Source organism: Lactuca sativa, chromosome 9 (assembly GCF_002870075.4).
Source record: "Lactuca sativa cultivar Salinas chromosome 9, Lsat_Salinas_v11, whole genome shotgun sequence".
NCBI classification, from domain to species: Eukaryota; Viridiplantae; Streptophyta; class Magnoliopsida; order Asterales; family Asteraceae; genus Lactuca; species Lactuca sativa.
The window spans coordinates 29,032,380-29,048,474 of record NC_056631.2 but is presented as its reverse complement, the minus strand read 5'-3'; the positions used below and the strand labels follow the sequence as shown (position 1 = coordinate 29,048,474).

The 16,095-nt window shown below is 36.1% G+C and overlaps 1 protein-coding gene and 1 long non-coding RNA gene across 4 annotated transcripts; both read left to right on the top strand.

The window, feature by feature from the left end:
• Window positions 1–10,733: 10,733 nt before the first annotated feature.
• Window positions 10,734–12,109, top strand: LOC128128672 (uncharacterized). Of its 2 annotated transcripts, none has more exons than XR_008226675.1 (3): window positions 10,734–10,906; window positions 11,262–11,330; window positions 11,942–12,109. It is a non-coding gene; the product is annotated as an uncharacterized LOC128128672 (long non-coding RNA). The 2 variants fall into 2 exon arrangements; XR_008226674.1 differs by having other exon boundaries at window positions 10,734–10,910.
• Window positions 12,110–13,929: 1,820 nt separating this feature from the next.
• On the top strand, window positions 13,930–16,064 carry LOC111907479 (pentatricopeptide repeat-containing protein At4g13650). Of its 2 annotated transcripts, XM_023903265.3 has the most exons (2): window positions 13,930–15,496; window positions 15,596–16,064. In XM_023903265.3, exons 1-2 carry the CDS (start codon window positions 14,122–14,124, stop codon window positions 15,979–15,981), a joined length of 1,761 nt encoding a protein of 586 aa, XP_023759033.1. In that variant the 5' UTR covers window positions 13,930–14,121; the 3' UTR covers window positions 15,982–16,064. The 2 variants fall into 2 exon arrangements, with proteins under 2 accessions (XP_023759033.1, XP_042753924.1); XM_042897990.2 differs by having other exon boundaries at window positions 13,937–16,064.
• The last annotated feature ends 31 nt before the right edge of the window (window positions 16,065–16,095 follow it).

Below are 16,095 nucleotides of genomic sequence, written 5' to 3'. Positions count from 1 at the left end.
ATGGCGTGTCTGGCTTTTGGCTACTTGTGAACTTTTTTTTGCTTTAGATTTTATTTTTAACTCCCAAGTCGTAATCATTTTGTATTTTTTTAATTTATTTTATTATTATTATTATTATTTTTTGTCAATTTTGCTTCTATTTTTTTTAGCTATTTTGATATTTTTGGTCATTGAAATCAAAATTTTTATATTTCTTTTGGAACTTTTTAATATTCAAAGTTTGACTACAATGCTTTAAAGAATTGATAACTTTGATCTCTTTTCTAAAACTTGCTAATTCCAACCATTTAATTCTTTAGCAATTTTGATATTTTTGGTCTTTAGAGTCAAAACTTTTACATTTTTTCATAAAAAAAATAAAAAACGGTCCGGGATGAAAGCCCGAATTTTTCCGCTAGTATTTTTTTTTTAAAATTTTAAGAGTCTTTTGTTGTTATATAATTTTTGTTAAGTCATTTGGGGGTGTTTGGAGATTCACTATTGAATTCTAAAAGTGTTTTGATATAAAAGTATTTATTGATTTATTGTGGTGGTAAAAAAGAGTTTTTAAAAGCATGTTTGAATTAGTTTTTATGATGAAGCAAAATGTTAATAAGTTAAAAAGTGTGACTTAAAATTTCATTTTTGAAACTATTTTGGTTAAAAAGCCAAAAACAATTTCAAAAAGCCAAGTTTTATATGCTTTTTAAAATCTGTTTTTTTGATGTTAATGAAAAACTATTCTAAAAAGTGTTTTTAAATTTGCGAAGCATTTTTTTTGCCTTATCGACTTTTTAAAAAACTAATAAGTTAATGCGTTGTTTTGAGAAGCAATCCAAACACCCATTAAAAATACCACAAAGTTGATGTAACATCCATAAATTTTTACGCCAAATTTAAACTTTTCCAATCACAAATAAAACCAAATAGTATTTGTTTACAAAATCTTTTCAATCATTATTCATCAGAGTGTCCCAATAACCAGATCATAAAGATGAGGAGCGGTATGGTCACGCCTTCACCTTGCCATGATCTCCTGAAGTACCTGAAACATTAAATTGAAAACTGTAAACCCAATGGTTTAGTAAGCTACCCCCAAAATACCAATACCACACCGATAATACCATATCAACAGCAGACAAACAACAACATGCATATTGGGCCATCGGCCTGACTGGACCGCTCTGCAGGGCCTACAGTCTATCTGAATCTGTCCCGAGCCTTCGACATAACTGGACCGCCACGCGGGCCTATAGTCCCCCCAGACCTCTCATAGGGTGTATTGGCCTTCAGCACAAAGCAGGACCGCCTCAACCCAAACAACAAGCAAATAACCATATGCGCATAACTAGCATATACTGTCATATACAAACATCAACATATCTATCTCACTGATCATCAATCATAGCAATCTCTCATAACTAGAGCATCGACTTAACATATCACTATCATACCAATCCCTACGGATCATAAAAGCATAACATATTGTCTATCCTAATTCCGATCTAACGGATCATAACCATAGGTATCATATCATAACAATAACAACTAAAGGGCCGACCTTGGTTCCTTAGACCCTATTGATATAGTGAGGATAACTCACCTTGCAGATGTCGACTCGGTAGATAAAATTCAACCCTCAGATCACCGCCACAAACTCCACCACCTATTACCATAGCATAATCATACCCATAAGTTACCAACCTTTCAAGGTATCCCATAAGGTAAATAATCAAAACCTGATCAAAGTCATAGTCATTATTTAAGGTCAACAATCCATGTTGACCCTAACTCGCCGAGTTCCTTGAAGTACTTGCCCACTCGCCGAGTCACCGGAGTGACTCGTCGAGTTCCTTCGGTTTATGATCGAAACCCTAAGGCCACTCGTCGAGTTTCCTTCTTGCAACTCGATGGTTACACACGCATACATAAATTGGGGAATCCTCCACCATATCGCCGAGTTGTTCATCCAACTCGTCGAGTCTACAACAATCTTCATCGGACTCGCCAAGTTGTTCATCCAACTCGTCGGTCCAGGCTCATCTTCATGAGACTCGCCGAGTCAATCTTGCGACTCACCGAGTTCCTTTAGTCCTTAAGCTATACAGACTCCTTTAAGCCATGCAGTGACTCCAAATTACAGATCTAAGCTTCTAAGGCATGCTTTTCACGTAAAGTTGCAAACTTTACGTGCATGCATAGCTACAAAGGCTCTAAATGTCAAATCCAAGCTCACAATGGGGTTTCATACTCAAAGAGGCTTCATACATGACCAAATTCGGAGCACTACAAGAAAAATACCCTTTTACGACGCGCAAACCACGACACTCATTGATTGATGTTACGCAATAGAGAGTGACATTAAAAAAGTGTCATCTCTTCAAAAATTTTAAGGATTTATGTCACGCATTATTGCGTGCCCTTAAATTAGTGTCTAAAAAGGAACACGGAGGGCACCTATAATAAAATGCGTGTCGTCTAAGGATGTCGCTTTATAAATTTTAATGGAACGCGCGTTCCATCGTTTAATAACCAGGGGGAAAATGAAATCCTTAAAAATTAAAAACCCTGCCTTCCTTTCTTTCTCCTTTCCGTCTTGCCCTAATTATCTACGCTCCTCTTTCCCCCTCCCAACATTGACTGCCGCTACTTCTTCTTCCCTCGCACTTCTTTGGGACTTACGAATTTTCGGCTCTTCACGCAGACAAAGACGACGATAGAATTAAGGGAAGGAAGATTGGAGAGATTCCAGCAGATACACATTCACATCCCTATTATGCGATTTTATTAGCAAAAAATCAAGTCCACAATCGAATTAGGCCGTCCAAGGTTTTCTAACCCTATATTTTTGTGAAATTTCAAGCACATCTCTCTAAACAGGGATGAGGATGGAAAATGACAGGTTGATCTAACCACTTGAACATTCAGGTTACGTTTTGACTCTTCATGATCTCTCTCTCTCTCTCTCTCTCTCTCTCTCTCTCTTCCCTGATATTAGGGTTTTTTTTCATTTATAAAGCAGGTAATTTGAAGAATGGCATCCCTAAAATCAATTTTATAATCACTTGGTGGCTGACTTGTATGAGCTCTACCAAATTTTGAGGTTTTATTATCATCTCTTTCATCGATACATCTTTTTACCAGTTCATCTTTTCATAAATTTCGTTATGGTGCAGGATTGGTAAACAAATGTATTTAGAGTTTATACATTCTGTGGTTTTATCAAATTTATATGTTTCTCCTCGTAAGAGTTCATCTGGGGCTGCCTCTGTGCTTTTGATTCGCTCAAGTGTAGAGCTTGGTGTCCCAGTTACTGTTCATCAAGTTTAATAATCACTAAACTTGTCAATTTTTCTTGATTATAACTTGTACAATTTCTCTATATATTCATGATTCAAAAACTCATATGAATTGATGGCTGCATTTATGACTTACCAGGATGGAGGTTGGCTTTATATTCAACTTCTCATGATACCCAATTTTTATATAGAAGGGTAAAATGGTCGTTAATTTACTCTGAAATAAGCATCTTCTTCAGCTATACCCGTTTAAATCTGCTTCAAGCTTCAAAAACAAGTCATTGTTACTTTGTGATTCCCAAATAAGAGATACAATTGACTTTTGGAAGTTGATTTTTGCATTCTAATCTTTAAAACTGATATTGATTGAAAAAGAGATTGTAAGTAATGTATTGATTATTGCTTTATTTATTTTGCCTCTGTTGTGAAGATCAGAAGATGTGGAGAAATGGCACGAAAGTTGCGGTTCTTCAAAGATCAAATGTCAAAGGCGGGTACCACATGGTCATTAAATATCTTTTTCAATCAATATCAGTCTTCATCTTCTTTATATTCTGCCATATCAAGTGATGGAAAATTCAGTCCTATGTCATTGTCTAGAGGTGAATATCGAGGGTATTTTGGTCTTTTAAATAAAAAGCGGACTGTGTGCCACCTGGACCTCGTGCTGGTGAATTTAGTCTGGTGAATTCAGTCGTATGTCATTGTCAGGAGGTGAATTCAGTCCCATGTCATTGTCAGGAGGTAAATTTAGTCTTATGTCATTGTCAGGAGGTGAATACCGGCCGCCCAAACTTTCACCTTGTCCTCAAGGTGAGTGGAAATGATGTTTAGCACCCAAATACTTCCAGGATAGCATTGTATCTTGTCCTTGGCATTGCCATGATCTGCATTCCCTACATCTCTTTGCTCCAAGGTGATGTACGAGCCACACTCACCAGAAGCAAATGATGTGTTAACGCCCTTGCTACGTAGATTTGCTAGTTCAGCTTCAAGTCCTTCGGTAAAACCATCACGGGAATCATCTAAAACCTTAAGGGTGAGCAACAGGAGCTCTTCTAGCAGATAAAGCTCACCAAGAGTAAATTAACTCCCACTTCCATTTGCTCCAGGAGACTTATCACGCAACCACTTTAACATCAAATCTTTGCTAACAACATATTTTTCCTTTTTAGCAAAAATAACAAGCATTTCTTTAGCAGTTTTTGCATAGATCCCTTTCTTCTTCAACTTCTCCAGGATTCGAGAGCTCTCCACCCCCTTCTTGTTCGCGCTTTTTTCCTGTATTTTGATTCCAGCAAGCATACACCAATTCCCTTGCACTTTTTCTTGGGGAACCATGATAGCACCCGGGAGGGGGTCCTGATGTTTGGACAAGGTGATATTAGAATCTTCATTGACCCTTTGAAATGTGTGGTATGCTTCTTCTCCATGAACCAGATGTTCAGAGAAATACTTGTCCCTTTTGTTATTAGTCACGAAAAGATGAAATATTTCATCACAGTTTGGGCAATTGACAATTTTTTCCAGGGCACCATCATCTTTACTGCAATCAACATTTGCTAATACACCATATGTGATACACAAGACAACACTGATCTCAGTAGAAGAGCCAATGTGCCTAGGTGAATCAACAAGATTGCTCAATAACTCGTTTCAATTATGTTCTCCTAGGTTCTTAGTGAGTTTGAAGGATGTTTTGGATGACAGGGATCCAATATTGAACCCTAGGGTTTTGAAGGTGAAATTGGGGTAAGCCATCGCCGCCGATGTCGAAGCAGATAGAGTCGTGGTTGAGTAAGAGGTGGTCGATTGGGGGTCAATCGGCAGAAGAGAAACAGAGGTGCGAGATTGAGGAATCAGCGCCAATTGTCTGGTTATTTTCATGAGTGTTATGTGAAAATAACGTGGATTTAATCGCTGTTTGACCTTCCTAGTCAAAGTCACAGATGATTCAATTAAAATTGGGATTGAGTTAGGAAAGTTACCCATTGAGTGACTCGTGTCCAAGGTCTGATCCATTTCAGAGGGGCCCAATTTTCCAATGTTAGTCCAAAATGCTTTGTTAAGCCCATGTCTGCATTGACCTAAAGTTACCTTTTCCGTCACTTCGTTTAACGGAGCCGTTATCTTCACGAGACTTGGTTGATACTCCGACGACGTTCCTCCCTTCTTCTCATTATATCCCGGTAATGGTGGTGGCGGTGTGGGTGGCGGCGGCAGTGGTGGAGAATACAACAGCGACGGTGGTGGAGGGTAGGGCAGCGGCGACAATGGTGGTCTGTGGCCATCGATCAAAGGCGTCTTGGGTTTTTTGACGAACTGATTTGAGCTTACAATGTTCCATATGACACCTTCTCTTCTGTTCTCGCACCCTAGAGGTCGCGTAGACGGTGACGACCACGGTTGTGCATCTGGTGACGTGTAGCTGATGCCATGGTGGATTTCCTTCTTCCTTTCCATTTCTTCGGTAGGGATCCATTTTTTCTCCCCCGTAGATGGTTGTGGTGACCGGCCTCCGCTGTTTTTCTTGTCTTTTGTGCGTAATTCTTCCCCCATTGTGAAGCACCTCTTCATATTCCCCCCGGTTATCTCGAGTCTCATCGGTGGTGGAGACATTGGTGGTAAAGGAGGGTAGGGCGGCGGTGGCAATGGTGGTATGTGGTCATCATACAAAGGCATCTCCAGCTTCCTAACACTCTGATTAGGGCTTTCTATGAACAGAATCGTAGCCTCGTTTCCCTTCTCGAACCCTAGAGCTGGTGTAAACAACGGTGGTGAAGGTGGTGGAGAAAGCTGTGGAGCCGACAACAGTGATGGTGGAAGCTGAGGTTCCATCACAGGTTCCGATTCCAGCTCAGTAACTTCCCATGATTCTTCTTCATCATCCGATTCCAACTTAGTAACTTCCAATGATTCTTCTTCCTCTTTATTGACTACTTTCTCCTTCTCCTTCAAAGTTGAGTAGTAAATTTGTCTCCATTTAGCCTTCTCAGCCTCCATCCCTTCCTCTGAGTAGTAATATTTTTTCATTTCTGCTATTTTAGCTTCTGTCTCTTCTTTTCTCTTTATCTGGTTCTGACGATGCATCTCCATTATCTTCACCATCTCTAGCAACTCCGTTCGGATGGTCTTCAGCTCTTCCTGGTCCTTTGCTTGTTGTTGAATCCACAGAGATTGTTGTTGTTCATTTGCTATCATTGTTTCCCCAACATCAACTGCTCTGATACTAATTGATAGACCCTTGTTGAATCTATCGTATATCCCAGGCATTGTAAAGCTCACACTAACAGAAATTCTTGATAATATTCATAAAGATAGTTTCTCACAATTCTAGAGGTGAGTCTCTCCAAAAGAAGAACAATGTTCTCTTACAAATTAATTCTTAGCTACCCTAAAACAAAATCCTGCAGGGAGATAAATACTAAACAAGACTCAGGGAAGTGGTCCCAAAAAACAGACCCGGGACAAGGTTAGTGTTGTCACATAACCAATAACAGATAAAATACCAAAAAGACCAAACTACCCCTGAAACTTCTAATAAAGCAAATCTACTAAAAGCAAGGCTAAGTTGGGGCTTATCAGCTGCATCCTCTTCCACCACCTGAGAAAAGCAAGGATGATATACTTATTTTCTTCAAGCTTTATGATCCCGTGAAGGAAGAACTCAGGTACTTTCAACAAGTTAGTTATATCTTTCAGTAGCCTAATGGGATGGGGTTATTGTGTAATCATATCATATGTTATATTATTTTTGGAGATATGTTGGTAGGTTTTTTGTCAAGAGTTCTGGTAAACCAACTGAAATTACATAAAAATTAAATGAGAGGGCTGGATTTAGTCTGGATGAAGAAATCGAACTCTATGAGGTATGTTTTCTGGTGTTCTTGCATTGCATTGCATGTTTGTTTGTTTGTGAAATCATATTTATGTGTTCATGATTTATCAGGAGATAAAATTTGAGCCATGCATGTGTGATGTGTGAACGTCTTGACAAGAGAAGCCCATTTAGATCTAGCCAGGTATTACTAGTCTCAACCCTCTTCTTCTTCTATAATGAAAAAGTTGCTTGCCTATATATATATATATATATATGTGTGTGTGTGTGTGTGTGTGTGTGTGTGTGTGTATATATATATATGTATATTTATATGTATATATATATATATATGTATATATATATATATATATATATATATATATATATATACAGTACAATACAGAGGACTTATCAGGGGGTGCATCAGAAAACAGTACCTTTATTTATGGGGAATGGTTGGAATTTACAGTTATACCCTTTACCCTTTACCCTTTATTCAAATGTATTTCTGCTTATTGCTTATATAGTTGAAAGTTGAAACACTTAATTCCGTTGTTGTAGGTGCAACAATTGATTTGTGGTATGTTGGCGTTATTCTTTTTGAGCTGCTTTTAGGGATACCACCTTTAATGCAGAATTTCCACAGGTACTCACTCACTCACTCTCATAAAATCAAAATCCTCTTCTGATGCTTTTTTATGTATGTCGATTGCATTGCATAAAAAGGTAATGAACGTCTTCTCATTTTATGAATTCAGGTTGTAGCAAGTTTTTGCCAACATTATGAACAGAGATATACCATGGCCAATGATCCCCGAGGAGATGAGCTATGAAGCATATGACTTGATTAACAAGTAAGTTTCTATTTGTTTATTAATCAATTCAATCATATCACATATTCATACATGATACATAATTTTGTTTATGTTTATTTCAGGTTGCTAACAGAAAATCCAGCTCAACGCCTTGGCGTGATAGGGGCTGTACAGGTAACATTTTCTCTCTCAATATATATATATATATATATATATATATATATATATATATATATATATATATATATATATATATATATATATATATATATATATATCAAACAATAAAAAGAGAGAAGACAAAGAGGTACGAAGTTAATTGATAAATAATGTGCGTCGACTTTGATTCTCTTAATTCTTCTATTCATTCCATTATTCTGTTCTTAAATGAACCATTATTTGTGTCTGGGTTTACGAAAAGCAAAGTTGCTACTGTGTTTTCTTATTAGTGACTGGGTTTAAGAAAAGCAAAGGTGCAGTCATTAATTAAGAAATCTCGTATTTGATAAGTGGGTGAAAGGGTGAAAGGGATAGAAAGATATTCGATATGTTTTTTAAATGAGTATAAAAATGAAATATTAGTCCCTCCACTCCCACAATATTTGCTTCTTTTAAGATACTATCCTAGTTTGTTTATTTTTTAAAAGCCAAAACATGAGGTAAGCCATATTCTAGTATTACTCAAGGACACTATTTTTCTTGTAATTTGTTGATGTATATTTTGGGCTAAATGCTACTTTCATTTTTTAGGAGGGAAAAAGATAAAGACCTGACGTTACAGGTAGTAACCACTGAAAGCCAGGCTGCCATGAAATTGGTATGTAACATAACTTAGTTGGTTCTAATCCTTTTATTACAAGAAAATGTATATTTTTATGATTTAGTTAGAAGGTTTGTTACTTTATTTTGGGGTATTTGTGGGCAAAACAAAGGGAAGATGAGATACAGGGATTGGAATTGAGATTAAGGTTTCATGAGGCTGCAGTAAAGAGGCTTGAGGGTGTGGACAAAGTGAGAGAAGTTGAAGGAAACCCTGATTTTTCCAACAAGGATGTCGGGTGAACTCAACAACCACCAATGGTTGCAGAAGTGAGTTGAAGAGCTGACATGGATATTAGCCTTTGAAAAACATTTGAGGGTATATTTTTTTATATTTCTTGTATCTAGTTAGTTTGTAAATTTTTGTTACAACTTTTATTGATTTGTTTTATCATTCCATGGAACGATTATTTGTATGACATTAAATTTATGCAATGGATTCTATTTTTTGTATATGATATTTTATTTTCTATTATGAAACATTAAATACAAATTTAATTTGAAAATAAGTAAATTTATAAATAATATTTTTTTTAAACATTTAAAATTAAGATACGCAAAAATGTGTGTCATTTTCATTTATGACATGGCCTTTCTTGACAGGGGTTTTCTTGATACACATTGCGTGTCATTAACATGCGCGTCGTAAGGTTACGACACGCGAATGCGTGTCGTCTTCCTTTATGACAGGGCCTTCCTTGATACGCATTGCGTGTCGTAAACGTGCGTCGTAAATGAGCGTCGTAAATGCGCGTCGTCTCTCTTTATGACAGGGCCTTCCTTGACGCGCATTTGCGCGTCGTCTGAGCCTTTTACGACGCGCAATGAGCGTCGTAAAAGGCTGTTTTTCTAGTAGTGGAGCTTTATGACTCTAGAACCCAAGAGGGGTCCATATCTGAAGTTACAACTTCAGATCTAGCTCATATCCCACATTATCATCTTAACCAAACCATAAAAACCCTAAATCTCAACCAAAAGAGGTCTAGAAGGAAAATGAAGTAAAGGTGACGACTTGATACCTCCAAATGGTGCTATTTGAGGTAGATTTATGATTTCCCACACTTCCTTGCCCCTAGCTGTAACGCCCGGGTTCCAGGGCTAAGCATTTTTGTCAATGTAATAGTCTAGGTCAACTCTTGTAACTCTTTTTGAAGTAATAAAGATGAAATATTTGAGTATTATGTGAATTATATGTGTTTATTATTTAATTATAAATGTATAATTAATAAAGAATAAAAATGAGCGTCAAAATTAAAGTGTGAGATAATCCCGATATCTCTACATAAATTTGTTGAATATGTCTCAAGGTTTCCGTGCATATAAGGAACGCCGAAATCCGAGTTATAACGAAGAAGTTATGACCCGTCGAAGTTTCACGACAGAACCGACACGATACCGGGAAGCGTGAATAGTGAATTTACGATAGAGCGAGATTTAGCCTTAGTGATCTAAACGAAAGTCGTAGAATATGTTAAACTAAGAACATCGATAAAAAGAACGCCCAAATCTGACTTCGTATGAAGAAGTTATGAGGTTTTAAACAGACCAATCCTGTCCCGGCTTGTTAAAAATATAACTTTAAAAATAAATCAAAACTAGCCGACGGAGTCTAAACGAAAGTTGTAGAGTACGTCTTCACCTACGCGTGGATATAAAGAACGTCAAAAACGGAGTTCGTATGAACGAGTTACAAATTATAATAGCATATTTACGTATTAAAATAAAGTATAAATCATGTATACGTACACATATATATACATATGTATATATCATTAGAAAGGTATCGACAATGCGGTCATTATAAGACTAATGTTGAGTTCTTTCGACATTAGTTTAGTACAAATATCATTAAATCCATTTATAATAGTATTATAGAGGGGTGTTTAGTTGTTTATATAACTAAAAGGTCATTAAGTAATTATGGCGGGTAGTTTTTGAAAATTCAATTAGTATAAATAAGAGCCTTGGGCTCTCATATTTCTTGCACCATTCTCTTGATTCAAGAGTCTTTCTCTCCTTATCCCCCGAGCATTTCGGTCCCTCGTGATTCGACTTCTCTTTCTGTAGCTTAGTATAGTAAGGTGAGCGCTGAAGCGCTGCACGAATCTTTCTTAGAAAGATTCAACGACGAAGTTCTGCCCCTGCAGAGCCCGACTCCTAGCTAAAACCCCATTGTAAGTAAGTTATGCTTACCTTATTTTAATATAGCTTATATTTAAAATTAGTATTGTTATTATGAACTTATAATAAATATTTGAGCTATTATTATAACTTATATAAGTGTCGTTATAATATTTCTTTTAACTACTCGCGGTACGGGGAATCTGGTTTAAAGGGCCGCATAGGGTTGTTGGATTTCAGAAGTACTATATGCCAAAATGGTCCTGCCCTCCGGTGTTTTATGTCTGGCCCCTGTCTGTACATAGTGGTTGGAAAATATTGTTTAACGCTTATATAATAATAATAATACTAAGACTAATAGTTGGTCACGGTAAATATTAGACTAAAATTTAGCGATAATAATGCTAGGTTTCGTTGAAGGAAAATAGAATCGTTAGAAGCAAGCGCTGCCCGATTTTGGAATCATCACCTTAACAAGTGAGTGCATAGTTACTTTCAACTTACACATAGATATGAAGTATTTTATATAAATTACGTGCTATGTGTGCATATTATCTGAATACTTGCTATCTATGCTAGATGAACGTTGTTATACATGTTTTCAATGATTTAAACTGTATATGTATTTTATATCTACGAAAATGTTGGGGTAAAACATGGGTAGATGCAATAGGTGATGTGTGATAAAATGATGAGAGGCCTCGATGTTGATGTTGTTGATTCTGTCATCTAGCGGAGTATGGATGACGACCACAGACTCTTTTAGACAGTCCAGTGGAACACTAGCAGGCTCGCAACCTGTAGGTGTTTGTGAACGATATGTTCACCGGTGTACTCCATCCCCCACATGGTTGCCTTTAGGACATTTATTGCTGAGGAATCCCCTTAGCAGTAGTGTCCGTCCCGATGATGATCCTTAGGCTAGGTCCCTTATGATAGGTGTTTAGGGACATAAAGTGAGGATAACGGGAACGGGTAATCGGGTTATTGTTGATCGATGAAATTAATAAACTTATTTATTGTGGGTTGAAAACTCTATGTGCTCACCAGGCTCCCAAGCCTGACCCACTCAGTTTTATGTATTACAGGTAGTGGCGCATGAGCATAGGTGTGATGTTTTGGACGAGGGATTACGGATATAGGCCTGTAGATATGAAATAATGTAGTAAGGCTTATATTGTACTGTTTATGCTTTTGATCTGTACGAACATGACATCCCGAGTCTTTTAATGAAATACATTTCTATGGAAATGCTTTTGATAAATCTTTATCATATTTTTGTTTTGGGACAAATTCCGCAACACTTTCATTTAAAATGTAACTCTGATTTTTAAACAAAGCATAAACAAACCGGTCTTTTCTGGCCGTGATTTTGGGGATGTCACACTAGCCTTTTGTCCTCCAAGCTCTTATTCTCAAAAGATCTCCTCTCCAAAGCTTTAGACACACAAGAATGAAACACCACACGAATTAGGGTTTCTGAGCTCTCAATGGACCGCAAAGAGGCCAAATGAGGCTTATGCTTCCTTAAATAGGGTGCAAAACCCCGGGATTTAGGGTTTTATCTGCCAGCTCCTACTTGCCGAGTCTCTTCATGGACTCGGCGAGTAGGCCACTAAATACGCGTCCCAATCCCGCTGCTACTCGGCGGGTAGGACAACCAACTCGTCGAGTAGACCTTAAAATCAAAGAAATTCATATTTAAACAATACTTTAGAATCGGGGCGTTACAGTTGAATTAATATACTAGACACCCATTAAAATTCCATTTACCAAAAAAACAACCACTATCTCCACCAACTAATGGCCATGTTAGCTTGACTTAGTGCTTGCAATTTAGGTGTTGTTTGTTTTTTGTAAAAAACATCTTCAGATCTCTTATTGCTGTGCGGCGCAGCACACGTGCAACACTTTCAATATTGCAGTTGTTTATTTTTTAGAAGTCTTCAGATTTAAAAACTTTTACGCATGTTCTGTTTGACGCAACACTTGTATTGCCTCTTCCAACCTCTTCTTCTTCTTCTTTTTTTCTTGCTGAAATCTTGATTATATGTTGTTAAAATCTTATTTTACATTTTTTTCCTTTTTTTTTTTTGTTTATTCTTGTTGATTTTTTTTTTTCATTTTTTATATTGAATAATGATAATTTCTTAATGAAATATCATTATTCTTTTTCTAAAATATCTTTATTTTTTTTGTTGAAATATCATTATTTTTTACTGAAATATCATAAAATTTTGCTGAAATGTCATACATTATTAAATTTTCGGTATTAAAAAACTATTTTTGGTTTATAAAATCAGTTTATTTTAATTTTTTAATATCTGCAGCAGCATGGAGATGTTAAAAAAAGCAAATACGCTTCTTATTACAGTTCTGCAGCCGTTTGATCCATCTTTTCTACTACAGAAGGTTGTAGAGGTGGTCCGTAGACTTCATGAATTTTTGTTTCAAAAAAAAAACAACACCTTGTTCTCCATGAGACTACTTTATTATATAAAACGATTATGACAAAGCTTGCTAAGTATTTAGGAGAGGCTAAGAAGATAGTTTTTCTATTGGATGTCCAATAGGAACAAAAATTTAAAAACAACTTAGCTTGGTTTCTTGCAAAAATTCTATATTAATTATTAACACTTTATAATTTTCTAGCAAGTTTATAAAATCTTACCATTCTAAAAATAAAATAAAATGGAGAATAACATGACAAAAAACCTCTTTAACTTATGTCATGTATCATAATTTATATTAACAAGCTAATCATTGCTATAATAATTAATAAGTAGATTTTGTCAAAGTATAATATAATATTAAAAATTATTTTAGAAATATGATGTTATTATAACAAAATGAAAAACATATAGTCCCTCCGTCCCAATATTATTGTCCACGGACAAAAAACACACAGATTAAGAAAAACATTAATTATCACTAACTTTATATAACAAAATGACAGTTTTGTCCTTACTTTGCATTTAATGTTTCATTAAATGCTTAGTTGGTTAAGTAATAATGAGAAAGTATTTTGGTAAAAATGTTATTTATTTTTAGAAGTGGACTTATATTTTGGGACAAACCAAAAAGGAAAGATGAATTATAATATAATAAAAAATATTAAGTAGTTTTTATATTTTAATTTTTTGCATTTAGCCTAAAAAATCAGTAGTAGCGGGCTCGTGATGGAAGCCAAACAAACTATTTGCAACTACTGTTCATGGGGATGGGGACTGGGGAGTAACAGTAAGCTGATTAAGTTTGGATATTAACCATGCAAACAGTGTTAAAACGCCAATTTAAAACAACGCAGTGCCTAATTTTTCGCCCTTTATCGACCCTGATAAACCCTAAATCATTTCTAGACATCAATTTCAGCTCCTTGGGTAACGTTGCAGCTCTTGACGATCACAAAGAGAATCAGTTAAAGCTGATTGATTTGGATCTTTTGGCTCGGTTGCAACATGGTTCTCATGGGTCCATTTGTAGCTCATACCCTCTTAACAAGCTTATATCCTCATGTGCAACTTCAAGATCACTTCATACTGGTATTCAAATTCATTCATTTGTTATCAAGATGGGTTTTTGTCCGCATGTATATATCAGCACTGCTCTTCTGGACATGTATGGCAAATGTGGTGTAATATCCGATGCCCAGAAACTGTTCGACGAAACGCCTCACAGAAATGTGATTACATGGAACTCGTTAATTTCAGGTTATCTTCATACCCATTTCGTGGATTTTTCAGTCGAGTTGTTTCTAGAAATGCTTAGATTGGGAATATACCCAACTCATTTTACTATTTCGACTGTTCTTGTTGGGTGTTCACAGTTGGAAACACTCGAATTAGGGGAACAAGTGCATGGGTTAAGTACAAAATTTGGGTTTCTTTCTAATGTTGTGGTGTGTACGTCTTTGCTTGAGATGTACTGGAAATGCTCTAATGTAGATGATTCTAGGAGAATATTTGACGAAATGTCTGATAAAAATGCTGTTGTTTGGACCTCAATGATCACTGGTTACACACAGAATCAACAAACCAACATTGCAATGTGCATGATTAAAAAAATGCTGGTTTCAGGTCATAAAGCAGATTCCATAACTTATAATACTTTGTTGAGTTCCTTTTCCAATATAGATGACATGATCCATTGTGAACAAATTCATGGCTCAATCATAAAACAAGGGTTAGATTCAGATGTTTATTTAGCAGTTACTTTAGTTACTGTTTATTCAAAATGTGGTAGCAGCTTACAGGACTTCCACAAAATATGTGCCACTCTCCCAGTAAGGAACAAAATAACATGTAACGCCATTATTGCTGGATTTTCAAACATGGGAAATGTCGAGAAAGCCCTTGGTGTCTTTTCGGAAATGAGGCAGATAGGTATTGATACTGATTTCTTTACAATTTCAAGCATTTTAAAAGTTATAGGAGTTATGTCATCTTTCAAAGAGGGTAAACAAATCCATAGTCTTATAGTCAAGTCAGGTCACTCTTCAAATATATACATACAAAACGGGCTTATTTCCATGTATGCAAAAAGTGGTGACTTTGATGAAGCAAAATGGATGTTTACATCAATGGTGGAACACGATACAGTATCATGGAACTCACTTCTTTCATGCTATGCTCAACATGGAAAAGGTAAGGAAGCAGTTGAAGTTTTTGAAGAAATGAGAAACACCAAAGTCAAACCTGATTTGACCACGTTTCTTATTGTGATTTCTGCTTGTGGTCATGTAGGATTGGTGAAGAAAGGGTTAGAATACTTTGAGTTAATGAGAAGTAATTATGGTTCACCAAAAGTTGAACATTATGCTTGTATTGTTGATCTTTATAGTAGAGCTGGTTTTCTTGATGAAGCAGAAGTGTTTGTGAATAAATTGGGAATGGAAGTGGGACCTGAGGTGTATAAAGCTCTATTAAGTGCTTGTAGGGTTCATGGAAATAAGGAAATCGGTTTGCGTATGTCAAGAAAAATTGTGGATTTGTTTCCTGATGATCCTGCAGTTTATGTGCAGGTGTCGAATATTTTGGCTAGTAATGGTTATTGGGATGATTCTGCTAGAGCACATAATTTGATTTGTAGTAAAGGAATCAAGAAAAAAGCAGCATGTAGTTGGATATAACCTGACTTATTGCTAAGTTTTTTCTTTCTTGTGTATGAAAATTGAAATGAGAATGATTAATCATCTATTTTGAGGTTGTGAAAGATTATTGTTTTGATAATCTTACTGATTTTA